General features: G+C 45.2%; 1 protein-coding gene and 1 long non-coding RNA gene across 2 annotated transcripts in view; one reads left to right on the plus strand and one right to left on the minus strand.

Annotated features, from left to right (window-relative positions):
- Positions 1-3,822: 3,822 nt before the first annotated feature.
- Positions 3,823-16,369, plus strand: CCN5 (cellular communication network factor 5). Its single transcript, XM_048819641.2, has 5 exons — positions 3,823-4,256; positions 7,242-7,458; positions 11,149-11,400; positions 11,991-12,193; positions 15,571-16,369. The coding sequence occupies exons 1-5, from the start codon at positions 4,197-4,199 to the stop codon at positions 15,592-15,594; spliced, it is 756 nt and encodes a 251-aa protein (XP_048675598.1). The 5' UTR covers positions 3,823-4,196; the 3' UTR covers positions 15,595-16,369.
- The window catches only part of LOC142068822 (uncharacterized), a 53,004-nt gene continuing 43,182 nt past the window's right edge, over positions 11,262-21,083 (minus strand). The window contains exon 3 of the long non-coding RNA XR_012664718.1: positions 11,262-11,356. This is a non-coding gene — a long non-coding RNA (uncharacterized LOC142068822). The remainder of the gene's footprint in view (positions 11,357-21,083) is intronic.

Consider the following 21,083-nt stretch of genomic DNA (forward strand, 5'->3'; position numbering starts at 1 on the left):
TTGAAGAGAGCAGAGCGCGTACTGCAGAGATCGCATTTCCATGAACGCAGTGCCAGCATAATTTCTACATTGCAGCTGGACATGTTGCCAGTTATCAGCCTCCCCTAACAACGAACAGAGAGACGGGAATAATTAATTAACTCACTGCACCTGAGCCAGGCGCAGACCAACCTTTCGGCAACTCTCAAGGAGTAATTGACGTGGGGTTCGTCTTCTGCTGCCATTTCCAGCGGCCTGCCTGGGGCCTTGTGACGCTCAGTGCAGCGTAGCTTCCAACACAGCATATTGTTTTCCTGGAAGCTTTTGAGGCTTCACCAGAACTGCTCCCTCCAGACAGCTAGAAACAGAAGACAAGGTGGAACGCTCAACTTGGCTAAAGCCTTTTTACTGCAGGTTTCGACTGAAGGGTGCTTGTCGAGCAGCTTCCTTGCTCCACCAAGGAACATGGCTGCTTGTAAGGAGATAAAGAATAACTGGAACAAGTGCAGCCCAAGCCTCTACTGGACCCTACACGGTCTTCAACCCAGCCTGCCCAGTCCACTTGAAAAACGCGTCTCTGAGTGATAACAGATTTGAGAAAGAGACCCTGATTGTCTGACACAGCCTCTCCTGAAGTGGGGAGACTATCGGTTTTGCCCAGAATAATGGGAATTCCTTCCCTCTGTTCTGTACGATTTTACAGCAGCCTTTGGAAGGTGGGGTTATAGCTGCACAGAGGACAAGGTCTCATTAACACATTCCTTACAATTAATGCTTTGCTGAGCTAGAACATTGAACTCCCACAGACAGATGGGTAATAAGGAGGTGGAGAATCAAGTTGGTAACTGAAAATGTCCAAGTATTTTCTTGATCCACTCTTTCCATTTCTGGTCTAAGTTTTAAGAACAGATATGTTCCTGGTAGCGTATTCTTTGTAGCATCTGCTTTCTTTCTTTCTTTGCGTATTCTTTGTAGCATCTGCTTTCAAGTACCAAGCAATGCAGAAGGCTTATACAGCAAAAAGACAGGAGCAGAGATCTAAGACTGATGTTACAGTGACAAAAGTTTCTTTTATTTTTTTCTTCCCTTTCAGGCAATCTCAGTGACACGAGGGCTTTGACAGTTTGCACCCAGGAAAAAAGAGAAAAATGTCTTTTCCTGCTAATTGTCATTTTAGCCCTTTACTTCACTTTAGAGTAAACACTGATACAAAGACATACAAATAAAGGTTCCAGTGGTTTCCATCAGGCACAGAGCTAGGGGAAATCTCACCAGCTCCATACCATGACTGGCATACAGGTCATCGCTAGAAGTAGTTAACACATGCAGTCCACATTGGAATTAGAGTCACAGATCTTGAGGCCAGAAGGGACGACCAGATCATCCAGTATTACAGGACCCCAACACCACCCAGCACCTGCCCACTAAACCCAACAACCAAAATTAGACCAAAATATCACAGACCTCAGAAGAATAGGAGGGACCAAGGTGCACTAGTGTCCAATGCCTGTGCAATGGCAGGGAATTTATTAGATCAAATGCACCCAGATAATTCTGGCAATTGACCCGCACCCCATACTGCAGAAGAAACTGAAACCCCTCCAAGCTCACTGCCAGTCTGACCTGGGTGGAAAATTCCTTCCCTGCCCCACATACGGTAGTCAGTTAGACTCTGAGCACGTGAGCAAGAACCAGCCAGCCAGCACCTGAGAGAGAGAATTCTCTGTACCACTTCAGAGCACCGGCCAACCCCATCCAGTGTCTCATCTCCAGCTGTGGCCATCTGTGGTGCTTCAGAGGAAGGAGATAACAAAACAAAACCCCAGAATACAACGGGGGAGAATCCTTTCTTGACCCCTGCTGTACCAGTGTTCCTCAAAGGTAGGATACAGACCTTAGGAGATGTCCCCTACCAGCAGTAGTACCAGACTGAGGGCAATATGTGACCCCTGGATGGTCCTCAGTGGGGTCAATGGGGCGGGAGTGGAACCATGGGGTTAGAGCTACAAGGGACTCAGTGTCATGGTATATCTATTGCAGATTGCCTTAATCCAGCCGTGGTACCGTGCCCTCCCCTTTGGATTGTGGAGATCATGCCCATCCCTCTATGCAAGGTCCTGTTAGAAGTGGCAAATGGCAACATCGTCCCCCCGCCCCAGTGTTACCAACTCTCATGATTTTATCCCAAGTCTCGAGATAGTTGGTATTTTTCTTAAAGCCCCACCTCCTGCACTCATGAATTTCTGCTTTCTTTTCTTTTCTTTTCTTTTCTTTTCTTTTCTTTTCTTTTCTTTTTTTTAAAGTAAGTTTCTAGCTGTTTTGGTTTTGGAGAAAACCTGGAGACTGTGACCCCCACCGCCCAAATGGTTTAACACCAGAAGGCAAATAAAAAGCACCCAAAATTTTGGCTTAAAAATCTCATGATTTTTTAGGGCCTGCCTCATCATTTTTCAACACTAGGGATTGGCAACTGTGCTCTAAGGGCCAGATTTTAGGCCCTCAGATGCCCCTTGTACCTGCCCTTTGCAGACACCAACACCCCTGCATGTAGTAAAAACTGAACACACCCTTTAAATAATCGCTCTCAGCAACAGAAGCTCTGTGCAACAGGCTGGTGAGCCACTGCAACAAATCAGAAAAGGAGTACTTGTGGCACCTTAGAGACTAACCAATTTATCTGAGCATGAGCTTTCGTGAGCTACAGCTCACTTCATCAGATGTATACCGTGGAAACTGCAGCAGACTTTATATATACACAGAGAATATGAAACAATACCTCCTCCCACCCCACTGTCCTGCTGGTAATAGCTTATTTAAAGTGATCATCAGGTGGGCCATTTCCAGCATAAATCCAGGTTTTCTCACCCTCCACCCCCCCACACAAATTCACTCTCCTGCTGGTGCTAGCCCATCCAAAGTGACAACTCTTTACATAATCAAGTCGGGCTATTTCCTGCACAAATCCAGGTTTTCTCACATCCCCCCCACCCCCATACACACACAAACTCACTCTCCTGCTTGTAATAGCTCATGTAAACTGACCACTCTCCAAGTTTAAATCCAAGTTAAACCAGAACATCGGGGTGGGGGGTAGGAAAAAACAAGAGGAAACAGGCTACCTTGCATAATGACTTAGCCACTCCCAGTCTCTATTTAAGCCTAAATTAATAGTATCCAATTTGCAAATGAATTCCAATTCAGCAGTTTCTCGCTGGAGTCTGGATTTGAAGTTTTTTTGTTTTAAGATAGCGACGTTCATGTCTGTGATTGCGTGATTGTTAATGTAACACCTCGACTTAGAGGAGATAAACCTGAAATTAGTGAGAGAAGCTCACCTTGCAAACTTCGTGTCCTCAGTTTCTGGGAGCCTAAAGCAACTCACTGAACTTCCATAGTGAGTGAGGTACATAACCCTGAGATAGCCACACTGCCTGAGTAACAACACAGCATCCTGACCCTCTCCACTTTCAAAGTCCTATCCCAGCATGTGGGCTCAGTGTAAAACCTAGGATGGATTCCCTGGGGCAGGCTTCTCTCTGGTTGTTCCAACGTCCTGGTCACGAGTTTGGGGGGATGCCAGATTATCTGTGTATGTTGATTTTCCACTGGCAGGAAATGTGAAAATGGGGCAGATATTCCAGAAAAAGGTTTATAAAAAGTGAAATCACTTTAACGTACAAATCCAGGGATGAATAGGTCCTGCAGGCTAGAAATTCAAAATCAGCAAGGAAATAGTTCAGTAAACAAATAGGTTCTATTCATTTTGAATTTGAAACAGCAGGAAACGGTAACTAAGCATGGAGCTTTCATACCAACCTCAGCTATGGCCAGTTTGCCATTCCCTACTGCAGTCTCTCTGTGCTGTGCACACTTTCCTGCATTCTAGTACAGCCCATTCTCCCCTCTTCTGCTGCTTCTCCTGCTCCTTCAAGCCCATGGGAGACTCTCCCTTCTTTTTGCTTTCTCAGTGGGCTGCACATTCTCACCTTGAAGTGAGTGGAAATGTCAGCTGGAATGTGGGTTTGGGGGGAAAAAAAGAATCTTGATGCTTGTCCAAACCTACTCATGTTTATATTGGAGCCTGTGAGTGACATCAGAGCAGGGAAGAGTATAAACACCAGCAGGACCTTACTCCGAGACTTTTAAAACTGCAAACACATTGCTGCCTCCAAAGTGCCTGGGGACTGATGTGCTGAAGTGCCAGAGAGTAAGGCAGCATGAGAAGCCAACTGGAAAAGCAGCTTCTCTTCTTCTCTCTTCTCTGCGTCCTTTCCAAGGTAAGGAAGCTGGGGGCTTTATTCTTAGTCAAGGAAGCTTTTGGTTCTTACTTACAAAGCAACCTGTAACCAATAGAAACTAGCTTTGTAACTGCAACAATTCAAAGATCTTACCAAGTTTATTAGTATGCATGCTGCAGAATGCATCATATTCATGCAACCCCTTGAAGGTAGAGGCAGAGAGTTCATGACTATCAGGAAAATGTTGAATTAAGTAGCAATGATTTAAAATTAATGAGCCACGTGTATCTCTAGTGCAATTCCACTAAAGACAGAGGAATGACAACAAAGGTAAGTTTGGACCTATATGCATGACCCATCTCCATTATTAATTGTGTCCAAGGCTCCAGCATGCATACCTGCTACCTGCAGACAATTGTATGTAATGGTTTATAGACCTACTTCTCCAGATTCATTGTCCTGCACTGAAGCCTCTGGGGACACAGAGCCAAGTAACCCACACTGCTTTTTCAGGATTACTCAGTCATTATCCAGTTTTCACTCCCAAGATGTAGTGAAGCACATGTACGGATGATGCCTCCTACAGGATTTTGGTTGCTCTAAAACCAAATTTTTTCCTGAATCTGAAGTGCTGTGAGAAACAATTCCCTTTGCAAAGAGCAGGAAAATTTAAAACTTTTGAATTTTTCAGTTGCAAATTTCTTGAAATGCTGCTTGAATTCCTCAAGTTGCACACACCACAAGCATTGAGATCATTGCAATGTGATGCCTGTTTGAATGTTAACCCGCATACTTTTGGCCTTTAATCATTAGGACAAATTGTCATCTAAGGACAAGCTAACTACAAAGGAACAGAGGAAAACAGGATTAATGGAACCAGATCAGATCAATCATCTGGATAATCTTTCCCCAATAGTGGCCTATAATAGATATTTCATAGGAAAATGAAAACCCATTATAAAGATACATCTGGACAAAGCTGTACATGAAGAAAAATTTCTTCCTGACCCTTATAGCTCTCAACTTATTTCCTGAAGAATGATGATTGTTAGCTCTTGTTATTTCATCCTAGTCAGTGTAACTGTAGCTGTTGTACCTATTGTTATTTCTGTAAATCTCACTACGCTTTTTGTCTCAGTAAAACCATAATTAAATAATAGAAGTGTATTAAAGAGGGGACTGTGCTAGCTATCTTGGATACATTTGACTCTCGCGCCTGCCACTGAAGTTACTACAGGGAGATAAAGGGTCATCATGTGAGTGGCACTGCTGCTGATGAGGAAAATAAACAGCAGCACCAAGATCCACTCTGTCCAGGTGTAGGCTGCAGAATGGGAGGGTGTTGCTATGAAACATGCTGCTAATGAAAGAGGGAAAGGAAGATGGTAATTAATATGAACATTCCAGTGGAATCCACGGATTGCTTCCCTCGTTGTCAGTCACAGCAGAGAAGCCAAGGTCTGAATCAGCATGGAGACTGAACTCTGCTCTGGCTTCATTTAGTAGGCAGGAATGCATGGCACATTGGTAGGGGTAGTGTGCGTTCTCAAGAAATTTACTCTGCTGCTGTTCATGTTGTACACAAGGGGGCTATCAATCCAGCATTTTTCACCAGCAATGAATTCACTTGAAAAATACAAATGAATAGCTCCTGATATTTTTTCTGTGATAACATATTAATGTTCACAGCCAGATTTGCAAACAGGGACCTTCCTGTGTCTGTGAAATATATTTGCACACAGGTAATTGTGCATGCAGAATGGATACTGGATATTTATATCTATCTACCTACCTAAACTCCAGCAGGTCACTGCACTGCAAATCAGCTGACTGTCCATGCAAACAGGCATTTGTGCAAAAACTTTCCTAAGCAATTATCCATTCTATCTGAGAGCTATATTTTCCAAGCACAACTAAGTTTCCGTTGTTTGAAAATTTCAGCCAAGTGTGCCACTTGCACAACTGGCCAAATTGGTGCAGAGGCTGCAGCAGCTGGGGCTCAGAACATCACTAAGGACACACTAGGGGCCAAAGCAAGAAGTAGTGACACTCGTTTAGTTTCACTCATTTGATTAAGCAAGCCTAATTTTGGGTACCCATAGAAGATGGTAAGATGTCCCACTGGTCTGATACGATGTAATGCCTGCAGGGAAGCTGTTCCAATGTACTACTGTATGTCAATAACTCACATTTTAACCGCTCCACAACAGTACAGACCGGCACAGCTTATACAATGTAACACACTTAGGAGCTGTTGTCTAACACCTGCATCTTTTTTGCACAGCCACACTGTGTTGGTGTGTAGAGTTGTTGTTGGGCCAAGTCCTGAGGCTGTGACTCAGTTTCTATTCAGTCCTTACTGCCTGTTCTCAGGCTAAACTCCCATTAAAGTACCAAAATGGTAACAATACTTAATGCTTACCTAGTACTTTACATTTTCAAAGTACTGTGTAAAAAATAATTAACTCAAACCCCTGTTCCAGGGCAGGTCAGTATTATCAACCTCATTTTACCAATGGGGAAACTGAGGCACAAAGCCATTATGTGACATTCCCAAGGCCTCACTGCAAAACATGGTCATTAAGGTTAGGGGGAAAGAGAGGGAGACTCAGGTACTGGAGGAAATAAAGAGACAATGCAGTAAGACCAATTCTCATTGGTTTGTTAAATCAAAACTGGACCAGTACATAGGACGCCCCCTGCAATTCATTCTGAGTAATTTCTAATCTGGGGCTTAATGCTGTGCAGTGCTGAGCATCCTTGAATCTCATTGGTTTCTGTGGGGGCTGAAGATGCTCAGAATCTTGTGGTATCAAGCCCTATAGGAACAGTTGTTTTCAGATCTATCTTGAAGCCTCTCTGTGGAATGCAGAGTCTCCTGAGTCATGCTGGGAACAAAACCCTGACCCCCATGAAATTAAACCCCTAGCAAGCCTGAGGTGAACTCAGTGGGATTCACTGTAAGGTTGCAGCATCAAGCTAAGGAAAAACCCTTTGTGAACACTTATGGTTTTGCTTCCGCAGGTCTGTACTCAGCTGTGCCGGACACCATGTTACTGCCCCTGGATCCCGCCCCGCTGCCCTCCCGGCTCCCCTCTGGTTCTGGACGGATGCGGCTGCTGCAGGATATGCGCGCGACGGCTGGGAGAGCCCTGCAATCACCTCAATGTGTGTGATCGGAGCCAGGGCCTCATCTGTGATTACAGTGATGCCCGCCTGGAGAGAGGAGGAACCTGCAACTGTGAGCACATTCCTCTCACTCTTTTCATTAAAGCCTGGCTGACACCGGGGGAACATCTCCCCCAAATCCCAGCCTGTTCAGCTAACCCCATCCTAAAACGGTTGGGAGCTGCAGCCAGACCAGGTAGCCTGACCCGCTGTCAGGGGAGTGGTTAATAAAAAGTGGTTCTGGACCCCTGGTGTCTGCTCTGCGCTGTAGCTCAAACCAGTTTGCAAGATGGTTTTGCTGACCTGGTTTCAAAGCCAGTTAGAATTTTGAGGGAAATGTCCCCAGTATCAACCAACCCACAGAGCTAGCAAAGGAAACAACTGTCCCAGGGTAGAGAGGGCTGAAATTTATCTGGAACATGCTTATATGGAACCCCAGATCCGACATTTAACCCCCAAAACATGCCTGTTAAACAAAGGCTCTGACCTCAGCGCAGGGAACAGACACAGTTTTATGCCACATCATCAACTTCTGTTCTATCTGGAGTTCTCACAGGAGCGTAAACAAACTCAACAAACACTCCTTGAGTTCCTGTCCTCCTCCGAGAGCTCAAGTCAGCTGACAGGGATGTGAGCTGAGCAAACATCAAACCTTCCCCGGTTACAAGAGCTAATGGGCAACGGAATCACTTCCTTTGGGGGGTTCCCAAGAAATGGCAGTTGCTGCTAGTTTGGAGGACTTACCTGTCTTTTTTAGGTATTTCTGGGATGCTCAATACCATAGTACCTAAGCTCCCATACCACTGGGCTTTGTGCTGTGCTAGGGGGCAGTAGGGCTGTCACAGTCCTAAAACTTTGCAGACATGAAGGACATTTGCAAAGTAAAGTGTTCATGGTTCTCTCGTAGGCTGATGAACCTCTTCTCTGAGCAATTCACAAGGAAGCAGGCGAGAAGGTTGGGAAGGAGGATGGGACCCCTTTGGAGGAGAAGCAATAGACTCTATTGAGAAGCTCTTCTCTCTCTCTCTTTCTGTCTGTTGCTCTCACACACACACACAGACACACACTCTTCAATCACTCTCTCAGTGGCCTGACACTCTTCAGTCCAATTCAATCTTAGTTTATCCCTTCAGGACCCTCTCAGGCAAGAACACAGCTTCCTACAATCCCACATAGGGTACATCTCTGCCAGGGTACATTTCTCCTGCTGATGACACATTTCTCCTGCCGATGACACAGGCAATGAGAATAGGGTCCTGTCCTACACCTGCTCCCCTTCTATCTTCTCAAATGAGACCTTCAAAGCACATGGGCCATGGGACCATGTGGCTGCTGCTCCTCAAAAGTACTTTCCATCCAGGGGAAGCTGGCACAGCCTGTACCACTTTTAAGGCTTAGTTTACACTACACTACAGAGTTAGGTCGATGTAAGGCAGCTTATATCAACCTAACTCTGTAAGTGTCTACACTAAAATGTCTCTCCCACTGATGTAACTCGCCCATGACACCAACTCACTAACTCCACCCCTGCAAGAGGAGTAGCACTTAGGTCAATGAAGTTAGGTTGACACGGTGTCAGTGTAACACTGTGTTCCTTACATCAACTGTTGTGGCCTTCACAAGCCATCCCACAATTCCCCACACTGACAGTTAAATGGGCACAAACGCTCCTGGTTAGGGGACATACTGCCAACACAAGGAGTGAAGTTTGTTCAATATCTTCATAAATGATCTGGAGGATGGTGTGAATTGCACTCTCAGCAAATTTGCGGATGATACTAAACTGGGAGGAGTGGTAGATACGCTGGAGGGCAGGGATAGGATACAGAGGGACCTAGACAAATTGGAGGATTGGGCCAAAAGAAATCCGATGAGATTCAATAAGGATAAGTGCAGGGTCCTGCACTTAGGACGGAAGAACCCAAGGCACAGCTACAGACTAGGGACCGAATGGCTAGGCAGCAGTTCTGCGGAAAAGGACCTAGGGGTGACAGTGGACGAGAAGCTGGATATGAGTCAGCAGTGTGCCTTGTTGCCAAGAAGGCCAATGGCATTTTGGGATGTATAAGTAGGGGCATAGCAAGTAGATCGAGGGACGTGATCGTCCCCCTCTATTCAACATTGGTGAGGCCTCATCTGGAGTACTGTGTCCAGTTTTGGGCCCCACACTACAAGAAGGATGTGGATAAATTGGGGAGAGTCTAGCGAAGGGCAACAAAAATGATTAGGGGGCTGGGGCACATGACTTATGATGAGAGGCTGAGGGAACTGGTATTGTTTAGTCTGCAGAAGAGAAGAATGAGGGGGGATTTGATAGCTGCTTTCAACTACCTGAGAGGTGGTTCCAGAGAGGACGGTTCTAGACTATTCTCAGTGGTAGAAGTGGACAGGACAAGGAGTAATGGTCTCAAGTTGCAGTGGGGGCGGTTTAGGTTGGATATTAGGAAAAACTTTTTCACTAGGAGGGTGGTGAAACACTGGAATGTGTTACCTAGGGAGGTGGTAGAATCTCCTTCCTTAGAAGTTTTTAAGGTCAGGCTTGACAAAGCCCTGGCTGGGATGATTTAATTGGGGATTGGTCCTGCTTTGAGCAGGGGGTTGGACTAGATGACCTCCTGATGTCCCTTCCAACCCTGATATTCTATGATTCTATGACATGTAAAAGCGATTCAATTACTGCAGTTGGTTGCACATCAATGTAACTTAGGTTGACTTAATTTTGTACTGCAGACTTGCCCCAAGAGGAAGTCTTTGGGGTTCTGACTCCACCCAGAACAGGGAGGCAGCAGCCTGAGAGCTTTACATTCAGTGTGTCAATCATATTGTGAGCGACTCCCTCTCAAGAGAAACGCAGCAAAACTCCAGTTGTCTTGTTCCTTGCTCCAGTGAGGAATCCCCTACAAGAGCTGCTGCCTGTGGCCAGTGACGGTCCAGGTTCCAGGCTCAGCTGAGGAAATGGGCTGGATGCACACAGAATGAGCTCAGCCTCTGATGAGGGATTCTGGTGAGCTGCCCCAGTGGCTGGCTGCTACCACCTGGCAGCAGAGAATACTAAGAAGTCTGGACTTTGAGTGTCCCTGCAGAACGTGCTACACACTGATGGTTATTATTTATTTATTAGTTAGTGCTGGTCCAATGATTCATCGTGAATAAATTATCCGACGCATTTTGGCATTTGTCTCAGAACTAAGCACACATCATTGTTTTCATTCTCTCACCAGCTCCGCAGAGGGACAAAAGTTATTCTTTAAAGAATTAATCCAAGAGTTCTTTGCACTAAAAGGTTTATTTAAAAATAAATTACATCACTATTAGACCAGCTCTATTCTTATTTAATATTTATATCCGGTACCACAAGCATGCATGGTGGTCAACAGAGAAAATTCAGCTACTTCTCTTTGTCCAGGCACTTACATTGTGATCACCACCCCCTGAGCCAGGAGAAATACGCAATACCTGGCATGAGGAGCTCACCAGATAGACACTGTAGTTTATCACAGCCCCAGCAAAGCCAACCACCTGGCTAATCTGGTCGGTTACCTCCTTCACCTAGCCATTCTGGGCCAGATGCAAAGCCCTTTGGAATTAATGGAAAGACACTCTGATTTCAGTGGGCTTTGGATCAGACCCTAAGCTGAGCCCACAAATAACGGAGTCCCCTTTGTAATTATTGTATGTTTGCCCTCAGTGGAACCTGAGTCCTTCTCTCTGTGTTTGATTGGTCGCTTTGTTACGATTGGGTTACTCTGGGTGTTGGTTGCAGTTGAGGAGGGAGACGACAGCTGCGAGGTGAATGGAAAGGTCTATCAAGACGGTGAGGTGTTCCAGCCCAGCTGTAAGATCCAGTGCCGCTGCTCAGACGGAGGTTTTACCTGCGTTCCCCTCTGCAGTGAGGATGTCCGCCTGCCCACTCCGGACTGTCCCCATCCGAGGCGTGTGGCGGTCCCAGGGAAGTGCTGTCAGGAATGGATCTGTGAGAAGCAAAACAGTCACTTCCTTCAGGATGCCAAGCCAGGTAAAGTCCTGAGTGCCCTTATAGGTAAAGTAACATCCCTGGAAGGTACATTCACCACTGAAAGGGTTAAACCAAATGAAACCTGTTCTTGCAATTGGGTTCCTTACATTGTGTAACCTGCAACAGTGAGCAACTAAGCAACAGTACCTAAAAATGCCTTATCTTTGTTCTGGAGGGAGCCCTCTAAGGGTGGGATGACAGATCAATCTATATCAGTGGTTCTCAAACTTTTGTACTGGTGACCCCTTTCACACAGCAAGTCTCTGAGTGCGACCCCCCCTAATAAATTAAAAACACTTTTTAATATATTTACCACCATTATAAATGCTGGAGGCAAAGCGGGGTTTGGGTGGAGGCTGACAGCTCGCGACCCCTGAGATAATAACCTCACGACCCCCAGTTTGAGAACCCCTGGTCTACATGGCCCATTCACTCATCAACCTCGGACAGCAAAAGGAGAAACCCCACCCCCAACTCCTTTCACAGACTGCAGGTGCTCCTTGGTCACTACCAGCCTGAGCTGGATTCGTACCACTGACCCAGAGCAAAGTACATTTGTGTGTGGCTTAAAAGTCTCTTTCCATGTCCAGCGCTTAGGCCGCCTGGGACAGCATCAGCAAGCTTTTCCTACCTCTGTGAAGCATGGAGCACAGAGTGGAGTGCCTGCTCTGCAACCTGTGGCATGGGGATTTCTACACGGGTGTCAAACCAGAATCGGTACTGCAGGCTCGAAACTCACCAACGTTTGTGCATGCTTAGACCCTGCCAGGCTCTCCCAGGAACATCTAATACAGTAAGTGCTGGGCTTCAGCCAGTAAAACACTGCTAGCAGGTCTGTAGTTGGCAACAGATTTTATAGAAAAAGGAAATCCCAACCACCACTCTGGCATAAGAACCACTGTAACCCTCTTAGCCGCCTGTGCACACACATGCACCAGTCACAAGCTAGCTGTGTGCCAGGGTAAGCTTCTCAGAAAGGCTGTCTCCTTTTTGCAAGCACAAACTGCAGCTAGAAAATCCAAACCTGAAACTAAACTGAGTGGTGCAAACCTGAGTTTTTGCCCACGAACTATGTGACTCCAAGAGCAGTGAAGGGTCCAACATTACCCAGAGACTGCTAATGGAATTGGCAAAGCCTGGACATACCCTCTGACAGAAGGTGCATTCACAACTCCCCTGATCCCCTGATGTTTTCTCCTTATTATCAGTGTCATCTACATCAAATCGGGACTGAGCTGAAGCCAGTTTGATCCCAGGAATAATAGAGCTTTTTATTAAGCTATGAACCCCTCAAAAGAATGTCTGTGACATTCACTTGGAAGTTTGAAGTGGCAAACTAATGTGCCATTGTGGGCCTTCCCTCCTTTATCGGCTACCTTTTAATACCTCCTGTGAGTAGCGTTAGCTGTCACCATCCTACAGGGTAAGTTATGCTCACACTAAGGACTGGCCTACCCAATGACTTTTGTACTGGTCTAACTAAGTCAGTTGGGGGTGTGATTTTTCTTAAATCAATATACAGTATACTGCTGTTTATCCAAAATCATATTATCCAAACCTCTGCATTATTTGAATTCCTTCCTTATCCCCCAGCATGACATACATCAGTGGCTCTCAACCTTTCCAGAGTACTGTACCCCTTTCAGGAGTCTGATTTGTCTCACGTATCCCCAAGTTTCACCTCATTTAAAAACTACTTGCTTACAAAATCAGACGTAAAAATACAAATGTGTCACAGCACACTATTACTGAAAAATTGCTGACTTTCTCATTTTTACCATATAATTATAAAATAAATCAATTGGAATATAAATATTGTACTTACATTTCAGTGTATGGTATATAGAGCAGTATAAACAAGTCATTGTATGAAATTTTAGTTTGTTTGTACTTTGCTAGTGCTTTTTATGTATGTTGTAAAACTAGGCAAATATCTAGATACGCTGATGTGCCCCCTGGAAGACCTCTGTGTACCCCCAGTGGTACATGTACCCCAGGTTGAGAACCACTGGCATACATGACATACATGCCCTCTGCTTGGTGTGGAACCAGGAAGGGATTTGGATAATGCAGAGGTTTAGATAATACACCAGAGACAACCCTGGCCAGGACTGTGATGAGGAAGAGGAGAACAATCTTATTTAATCTTTTTATTACTGACGTTGGCACAAAAAGTGGGAATGTGCTAATGAAGTTTGTGGATGACACAAAGCTGGGAGGTGTTGCCAATACAGAGAAGAACCGGGATATCATACAAGAAGATCTGGATGACCTTGTAACTGGAGTAATAGTAATAGTATGAAATTTAATAGTGAAAAGTGCAAGGTCATACATTTAGGGATTAATAACAAGAATTTTTGTTATAAGCTGGGAATGCATCAGTTGGAAGTAACAGAGGAGGAGAAGGACCTCGGAGTATTGGTTGATCACAGGATGACTATGAGCCGCCAATGTGATATGGCTGTCAAAAAAGCTAATGCAGTCTTGAGATGCATCAGAAGAGGTATTTCCAGTCGAGATAAGGAGGTGTTAGTACCATTATACAAGGCACTGGTGAGACCTCACCTGGAACACTGTGTGCAGTTCTGGTCTCCCACGTTTAAGAAGGATGAATTCAAACTGGAACAGGTACAGAGAAGGGCTACTAGGATGATCCGAGGAATGGAAAACCTGTCTTTTGAAAGGAGACTCAAAGAGCTTGGCTTGTTTAGCCTAACCAAAAGAAGGTTGAGGGGAGATATGATTGCTCTCTAAAAATATGTCAGAGGGATAAATTCCAGGGAGGGAGAGGAATTATTTAAGCTCAGTACCAATGTGGACACAAGAATAAATGGATATAAACTGGCCTTCAGGAAGTTTAGACTTGAAATTAGATGAAGGTTTCTAACCATCAGAGGAGTGAAGTTCTGGAACTGCCTTCCAAGGGAAGCAGTGGGGGCAAATGACATATCTGGCTTCTAGACAAAGCTTGATAAGTTTATGGAGGAGATGATATGATGGGTAGCCTAATTTTGGCAATGAATTGATCTTTGACTATTAGCGGTAAATAAGCCAAATGGCCTGTGATGGGATGTTAGATGGGGTGGGATCTGAGTTACTACAGAGAATTCTTTCCTGGGTGTCTGGTCGGTGAGTCTTGCCCACATGCTCAGGGTTTAGCTGATCGCCATATTTGGGGTCAGGAAGGATTTTTCCTCCACGGCAGATTGGCAGAGGCCCTGGGAGTTTTTCGCCTTCCTCTGCAGCGTGGGGCACGGGTCACTTGCTAGAGGATTCTTTGCACCTTCAAGTCTTTAAACCATGATTTGAGGACTTCAATAGCTCAGACATAGGTTAGGGGTTTGTTACAGGAGTGGGTGGGTGAGATTCTGTGGCCTACGATGTGCAGGAGGTCAGACTAGATGATCATAGTCGTCCCTTCTGCCCTTAAACTCTATGATTTTATGATTCTATGTGGCACCAATCTTACGCCTGCAAAATGAATTGCAGGCACAAGTCTGAGCATTTGCCCCTCTAACTACTTGATTTGTGTCTGCAATGCAATTGCAGACATAGAAGTGGGGGGTGCAAATTCCTCCCATAAAGGGAGAAAGTCCTTTTGGAAATCTGGCCCACAGAATGTAAAGAGAAGTCAACAGGAGGTAGAGTTACACATCATTGTCTGTGTAAGGGCTCTTCTAAACACAAAAGTTGTACTGAATATAAATACATATTTGGTGGGTACAGAAAGAGAAGGCAGGCAGCAGCCTGGAGAAAATGTTGGTCTACCTGCTTGTGTTAAATGGAGTTAGTTCTGGCACACATGTGGTGGGGATGGTGAAGCATGACTCTAGACATAATTACTAAGCAGTATCAATGGGCCAGAGGGCAGATGCTATCCCAGACATCATCTGCCTTTGAAGAAAATAGTATTCCGACTCCCAGGATGATTGCAGGATAATAAATTCAGGTGATCTGTGATGTCCCTGAAGTTAAAGCACAGCAGTGACATCCGGTTAGGAGGCCATGAGAGATTCCTCTCCAATGAACAGGTCATTCTCACTCAGGTTTAAGAGACATGTCACTGATAGAGACAGTAGAGAAACAATTCTAAGATGCTTTAGTCTCCGGGTTGTCTGTACATTGTCAGTGGGTAAGAGAAAAGTTACACTGTCTGCTCTGTCTTTCCAGAGGGCAAGAGGAGGTGGTTTGTAGCCCCGCCCACACAGTTCAGATTTTGGTGTCAAGACTTCATCTCAGACTGACCCAAGCCCAGGTTGCTACGGTTGCAGCAGAAATGGGTGTTCTACCCCCAATGAAGCTAGGGAAGAACTGACTGACTTCAGCTGCAAAGGAGGATGAAGAATCTGGAACAAGATCCCTGGCCTCTTGCTCGTGCCCATTATGGTTTCTCTAGACAATGTGGGGAAATCCTGCGAGGTGTATTTTAAACCGTGCAGTGGCAACGTAAGCTTATTGCCAGCTTGTGACCGCTGTTGTAGTATGTCCCTTGGAAATGATGCTGTGTGGGTACAGTCACTCATGGGATCATGCATGATCCCCTCTGTGGGAGAGTAATTATAATGCCCCAGCAGGCCAGGCTGTCACTGCTTTTCCAAGTAGGTTTTTATCATTCAGAATTAAGCAATGGGGTTAGTCTGGAGTTAGCTTTGTATGTGGAGTCTGGAGCTGTCACTCTCAGGCAGGTTCTGGCTACCCGCGTGAAGGGATCTCTTAGGAGTGCCGGGATCCCCCAGGAAATGCTCAAATGGAGCAGTCACTGCAGTAGGGGAGGCAAGGAGGGTACAGTAAAGCTGGATCTTCAGACACAAATGTGCTCGGCGTTCCGGGATGGCTCCAAGGCTCACTGAAGTCGATGGACAGACTCCCATTGATGTCAGTGGGCTTTGGCTCAGGCCCTGAGAGTGCTGAAGAGCGCAATTCCCTGTACATGGATTTTAAAGCATTATTAAAGGTTAGCAGATCTCTGCCTCTCCTCTGTCTGTATTAGGGTCCCATATGGAATGCTCGGCTATCAGCACTGCCTATGGGAACGTCTGGCTCGGACTATCCCAATGCGTGCTCTAAAGCAGTGAATGCCTTCCCAAGCTCTGGGGCAGTATCCACAGCATCACGGGTGCTTCAGCGCATAAGCACCAACTCCCTGGGTGCTCTGGGGCTGGAGCACCCATGGGGAAAAATTGGTGGGTGTTCTGCACCCACCGGCAGTCAAGCTCCCCACCCCGCCCCAGCTCACCTCATCTCCACCTCTGTCTCCTCCCCTGAGCGTGCCGGGTCCCCGCTTCTCCTCCCAGTGCTTGCCGCTGCGAAACAGCTTGTTTCGCAGCATAACAAGCTCTAGGAGGGAGGGGGAGGAGCGGGAATGCGGCGCGCTCAGGGGAAGAGGTGGGCCTGGGGCGGGGATTTGGGGAAGGGGTTGGAATAGGGACAGGGAGGGGTCAGAGTTGGGCTGGTGACTTTGGGGAAGGGGTTGGAATGGGGGTGGGACGGGTGGAGTCGGGGCAGGGGGGTGTCGAGCACCCACCAGCACCAGAGAAGTCGGAGCCTATGCTTCAGCGGCCTTTGCAATTGGTACTCTAGGATCCCCTCTCTATCTTGGGATGAGTCTCTATGCTGGGCCTACTTTCCATTTGATTGTGCGCCTTCCATAGAGCTTCGGCTGCTCACCACTGTGAGACAGGAGCATGAAGCAGGCCAAGCGCCACAGGGTAGATACTGTCAAATGGAAGCAATCATTACCTGCTGGTAGAACATGACTCAGAGTCCATTAACTTGGCACAGTTGCCCAGAAAAAGTTTGGGAACTTCTATATTGAAGTATGAATAAAAAACCAAAACGTTTAGAACAAGAAATAGGTATGGCCACCCCAAATCCTTCTACTTCTCCAGATGTAGCCTGCAAGGAGGGGAATGCTTCTTTCCAAGGTCTGGGGATGATTTCTTGATATATTTCTTACTGGCCAGATTTTCAAAGGCCCAACATGCCTGCAGCCAACTCCTGATACACGTATACATTAGGGTTTGTGCACACACAAGTGAGGGGTGCATCAACCATGCTGCTCCTTCACCCAAATGTCACACATACTGCTCTGCTTTGTTTTAATTTGCCAGCTAATGCCAAGACATTGATTGTCTCAAACATTAGAAAAAACACCGTAGGGAACAATTCTGTACGGACCTTCAGGGAAAGGACTAGATGGCACCTAATACCATAAGTTCTTATCTCTGATTTGTACAGTTCTATGATTCACATACAATCAGCTCATTATATCCAGCTACTAACACAAATAAATAGCACATATTCAAATTGTCATCAGAACAGGAGTCTTCCTTATGATAGTTTTAATTCACCTTTCTTCTCTGAAAATACTTCCCTCTGAAAGTAACAATGAGGTTCCTATCCAGCAGAAAACATTCTCTTTAGCATCGCTGCATTCCGTCTACAATACCAGTGGCTTGGCATGTCTTTCAACCAGGCAAACAAGGAATTCACACACTGGTGATCCCATTCCGAAGCTCCGGACATGCCACCTAATATCCAAGCACAAAAACCTAAAGTCCATGGCCAAAAGAAAGGCAGCAAAACAGCAAACGAACCACAAAGCTGGGAAAGGGCCATCTTCAAACACGGAGGGGCTGTTCCAGCAGGAGCAGCTGAGGAGAGTTATTCTGCAGGCAGCCTGAGCTTTATTTTCTCAGAGTGATAATCTTTTAGGGTTATTCAAAACTGAAGTTTAAATGCCCTCTAATGGCCTTGATTTAAATCTGCAGAGGCAACACACTTCTCATCCCATGGACAAATGTGAATTGCAACTAGAACAGAGCTGTGTTTAAGACTATGAATCCAGACAAGATCTGGCAATTTCAGTTTTGTTTTTGTGAATCTGAAAATAAAAATGTGCTCACCTAGCTGCATAGATTGTATTAGTGCATCTCTTAAAGAGAGTGGGCCCTGTTCTGATCTCACACTAGTTTTACGCTGGTGAATCTTCACTAACATCAGTGGCGTTATACCTGATTTACACTAGTGTAAATGAGATCAGAATCAGGCCCAAACAGCTTGGATATGTCTGCAATTCAGGAAGCTTAAATTTTGATAAGAGAAACGCAGGCAAAATAAAAACATTTAAAATTTCATAACATTTTGTCAGCTGTTTGCTGCCTCTCAATGTTTCTTAAACACTGTTAAATCTTTCCATTACATTGGTTTCTATTTTAATTTGCTATATTTCTGTATACATACATCTGTACCAGCTGGGGTGTACATGGATGAATAGTATTATTATTATTTGTATTACTGTGTCACTTAGGAGTCCCAGCCATGGACCAGACGCCATTGAGTTAGGCACTGGACAAACAGAAAAAAAAGATGATGATGTGTGCATGTATCTGTATGTGTTGTACCTGTTGGACTGTGGCTATATCTTTAGGCAGGCACACAAATGATTGAGTTGTGTGTATATGCATTAGTTTGTGCCTCTGTACATGGACCAATATTTTTCCACATTTTGGGCTGCCTAAATGTCATCATCAGAGTTGATCCCCCTCCTACCACACACACACACACACACGTGAACACAGCACCAAAATATACACCTGGGAGTGCAGAAACAAAAGTCTGAACAACAGATGGTACTTGTCTCTCCTGCAGACAGAGCACAGCTGCCAAAGGTGAAACTGACCTGTGGTTGGCTGAGAAGTGTGCAATGCTCACTGAAAAATATGCGTAACTCTAGTCATACTCTTTGTTAACCAGCAGAGTACAGTGCATTTCAAGCCATGGAGTAAATCTCTTTGGAATGCTTTCTTTAAACACATTATGTCTCTATGAAATGTGGGTACTCTTTGTTCATTAAGGTGACCCCTTTTGATAAAATATGTTGACAATTTTGATCCATGTCCCTGTATATAGATAACTGGTGAAAAACATGTCTGATGTTTTTCAGTCAGCTGTACAGAAAAATGGAGCATAGCTTATTGCACATGCAATAAGAACTTATAATTAATTCTCTTTGGTACCTTTATTAAATACTTTTCAAATGTTGCTCAAATTCATCTCTTACACTGATAAAAAAATCCACGGCTCACAGTTTTTGAAAGGAAACCTGAAATTCTTATCTCAACTACTACTGACTCAATATACCTCTTTGCTATCCTTTATTTTTTCAGCAAGATGCCATTTCTCACTGATTAGCTAAGCAGGAAATATCTATATAATAAATGAATACATGCAAATGAACTGGAAAGATTGTTCTTTCCATAGAATGCAGTGTAACCAACTCTTGTAATTTAATTGTGAGGTTCACAATATTTGGTGTTTTTAAGAAGACCCCCTTGCTCACTGCACACGTGATTAGGTGAGAACCTCAGGTCTCATTTTTTAAAGAAGAGTAAGTTTCTCGTCCTCATAGTTGTGGAGAAAAGCTTGAAAAGGTCACCCTTAATGCTCAAAGCCAGAAGGCAAATCAAAACTCTAATGTATTGTTTTTAAAAATTTCCTGATTTTTGTGCAAGTCTCAGAATAGGGCCTGGTTTCTGATTTTTGAATGGTTGGGGTTGTTCACAGAATCCTAGAAGGGGGAAGCCAAACCAAACTAACAAAAAGTCCCCTTTAAGAATGCATCCAAACCAACCCAGCTACCAGAATGCCTAGTTCTTTTATTGTTTTGGGACTGAGATAGGCTTTCTCCCTTTCCTTTGGGTGCTGGGTCAAAGAAGGAACCACTTAACCCTCTTCATAAGACCCTTAGCTCAAAGCCACCAAACTTACAGTCAGAGAAACAAAGCATCTAGGAGCCAGGCTTATGATCTGACTGTCTACACCTTGTAATAACAACCATACCCCCTCTCTCACTCAGCTTCCTTTTCCTGTTTATATAGCCCAGCCCCCAGGGTGTGGCAGGGTGCTCCTTGAGTGCACTCACGCTATGTTGGCTGTAAGCTTCAGACAGTTTCTTAAAGAGGTAGCACACCCTGCCACGGTTTGGCAGGACTGGGAATGGGCTGGCACTGACATGCTCATTACAGCTGAGTATTTGCAGTCACCTTCCTTAATACCTTGAGCTGGTAAGTAAATGGCCTTGAATCTATTACCTGAATAGTCTGGGATTGCACCAAATTTGCTAACATTAGTAATAAACATATTATTCATCAAAGCAATGAGATGAGGATGGTGATAATCCTGATATAACCCCTTTCTACCTGTCAACTGTAACTGTAAGGTACCCTAAGGCAGTGATTTTCAAACTTTTTTTCTGGTGACCCAGTTGAAGAATATTGTTAACACCTGCAACCCAGTGGAGCCAGACCTGCTGCTGGCCACTTCCGGGGCACAGGGTGGTGTCAGAGCAGGTAGGAACTAGCCTGCCTTGGCCAGGCAGCACCACTGATGGGACTTTTTGCAGAGCAGTCGGCAGTGCTGACCAGAGGCGCCGCAACTCAGTGCCTTCCATTCCGCGACCCAGTACTGAGTCGCAACCCGCGGTTTGAAAACCACTGCCCTAAGGATCACTACCCGAAACTCCTTGTGGTGAAGGAAGGCAGGAGAGACTGTGTAGGACAGAAGGTTGTTTTCCTGGTTAATATCTCCTGTCTGCACTGTTCCAGGATTCTTGTGCCAAAGTCCCAGCCATCTGTACCTCTACTATCAGGCAAACTTTGGCCCACAATAATGGAAAGAATAAA

This window comes from Caretta caretta, chromosome 13 (assembly GCF_965140235.1).
Source record: "Caretta caretta isolate rCarCar2 chromosome 13, rCarCar1.hap1, whole genome shotgun sequence".
Classification (NCBI taxonomy): domain Eukaryota; kingdom Metazoa; phylum Chordata; order Testudines; family Cheloniidae; genus Caretta; species Caretta caretta.

What these genes read in the sequence shown, in the direction of transcription:
- CCN5 (XM_048819641.2), top strand. Translation starts at nt 4,197, where the DNA reads ATGAGAAGCCAACTGGAAAAGCAGCTTCTCTTCTTCTCTCTTCTCTGC. An exon ending in TTCTCTGCGTCCTTTCCAAG is followed by an intron (nt 4,257 to 7,241) that starts GTAAGGAAGCTG and finishes TTGCTTCCGCAG; the next exon opens with GTCTGTACTCAGCTGTGCCG. An exon ending in TCCCAGGAACATCTAATACA is followed by an intron (nt 12,194 to 15,570) that starts GTAAGTGCTGGG and finishes CTGTCTTTCCAG; the next exon opens with AGGGCAAGAGGAGGTGGTTT.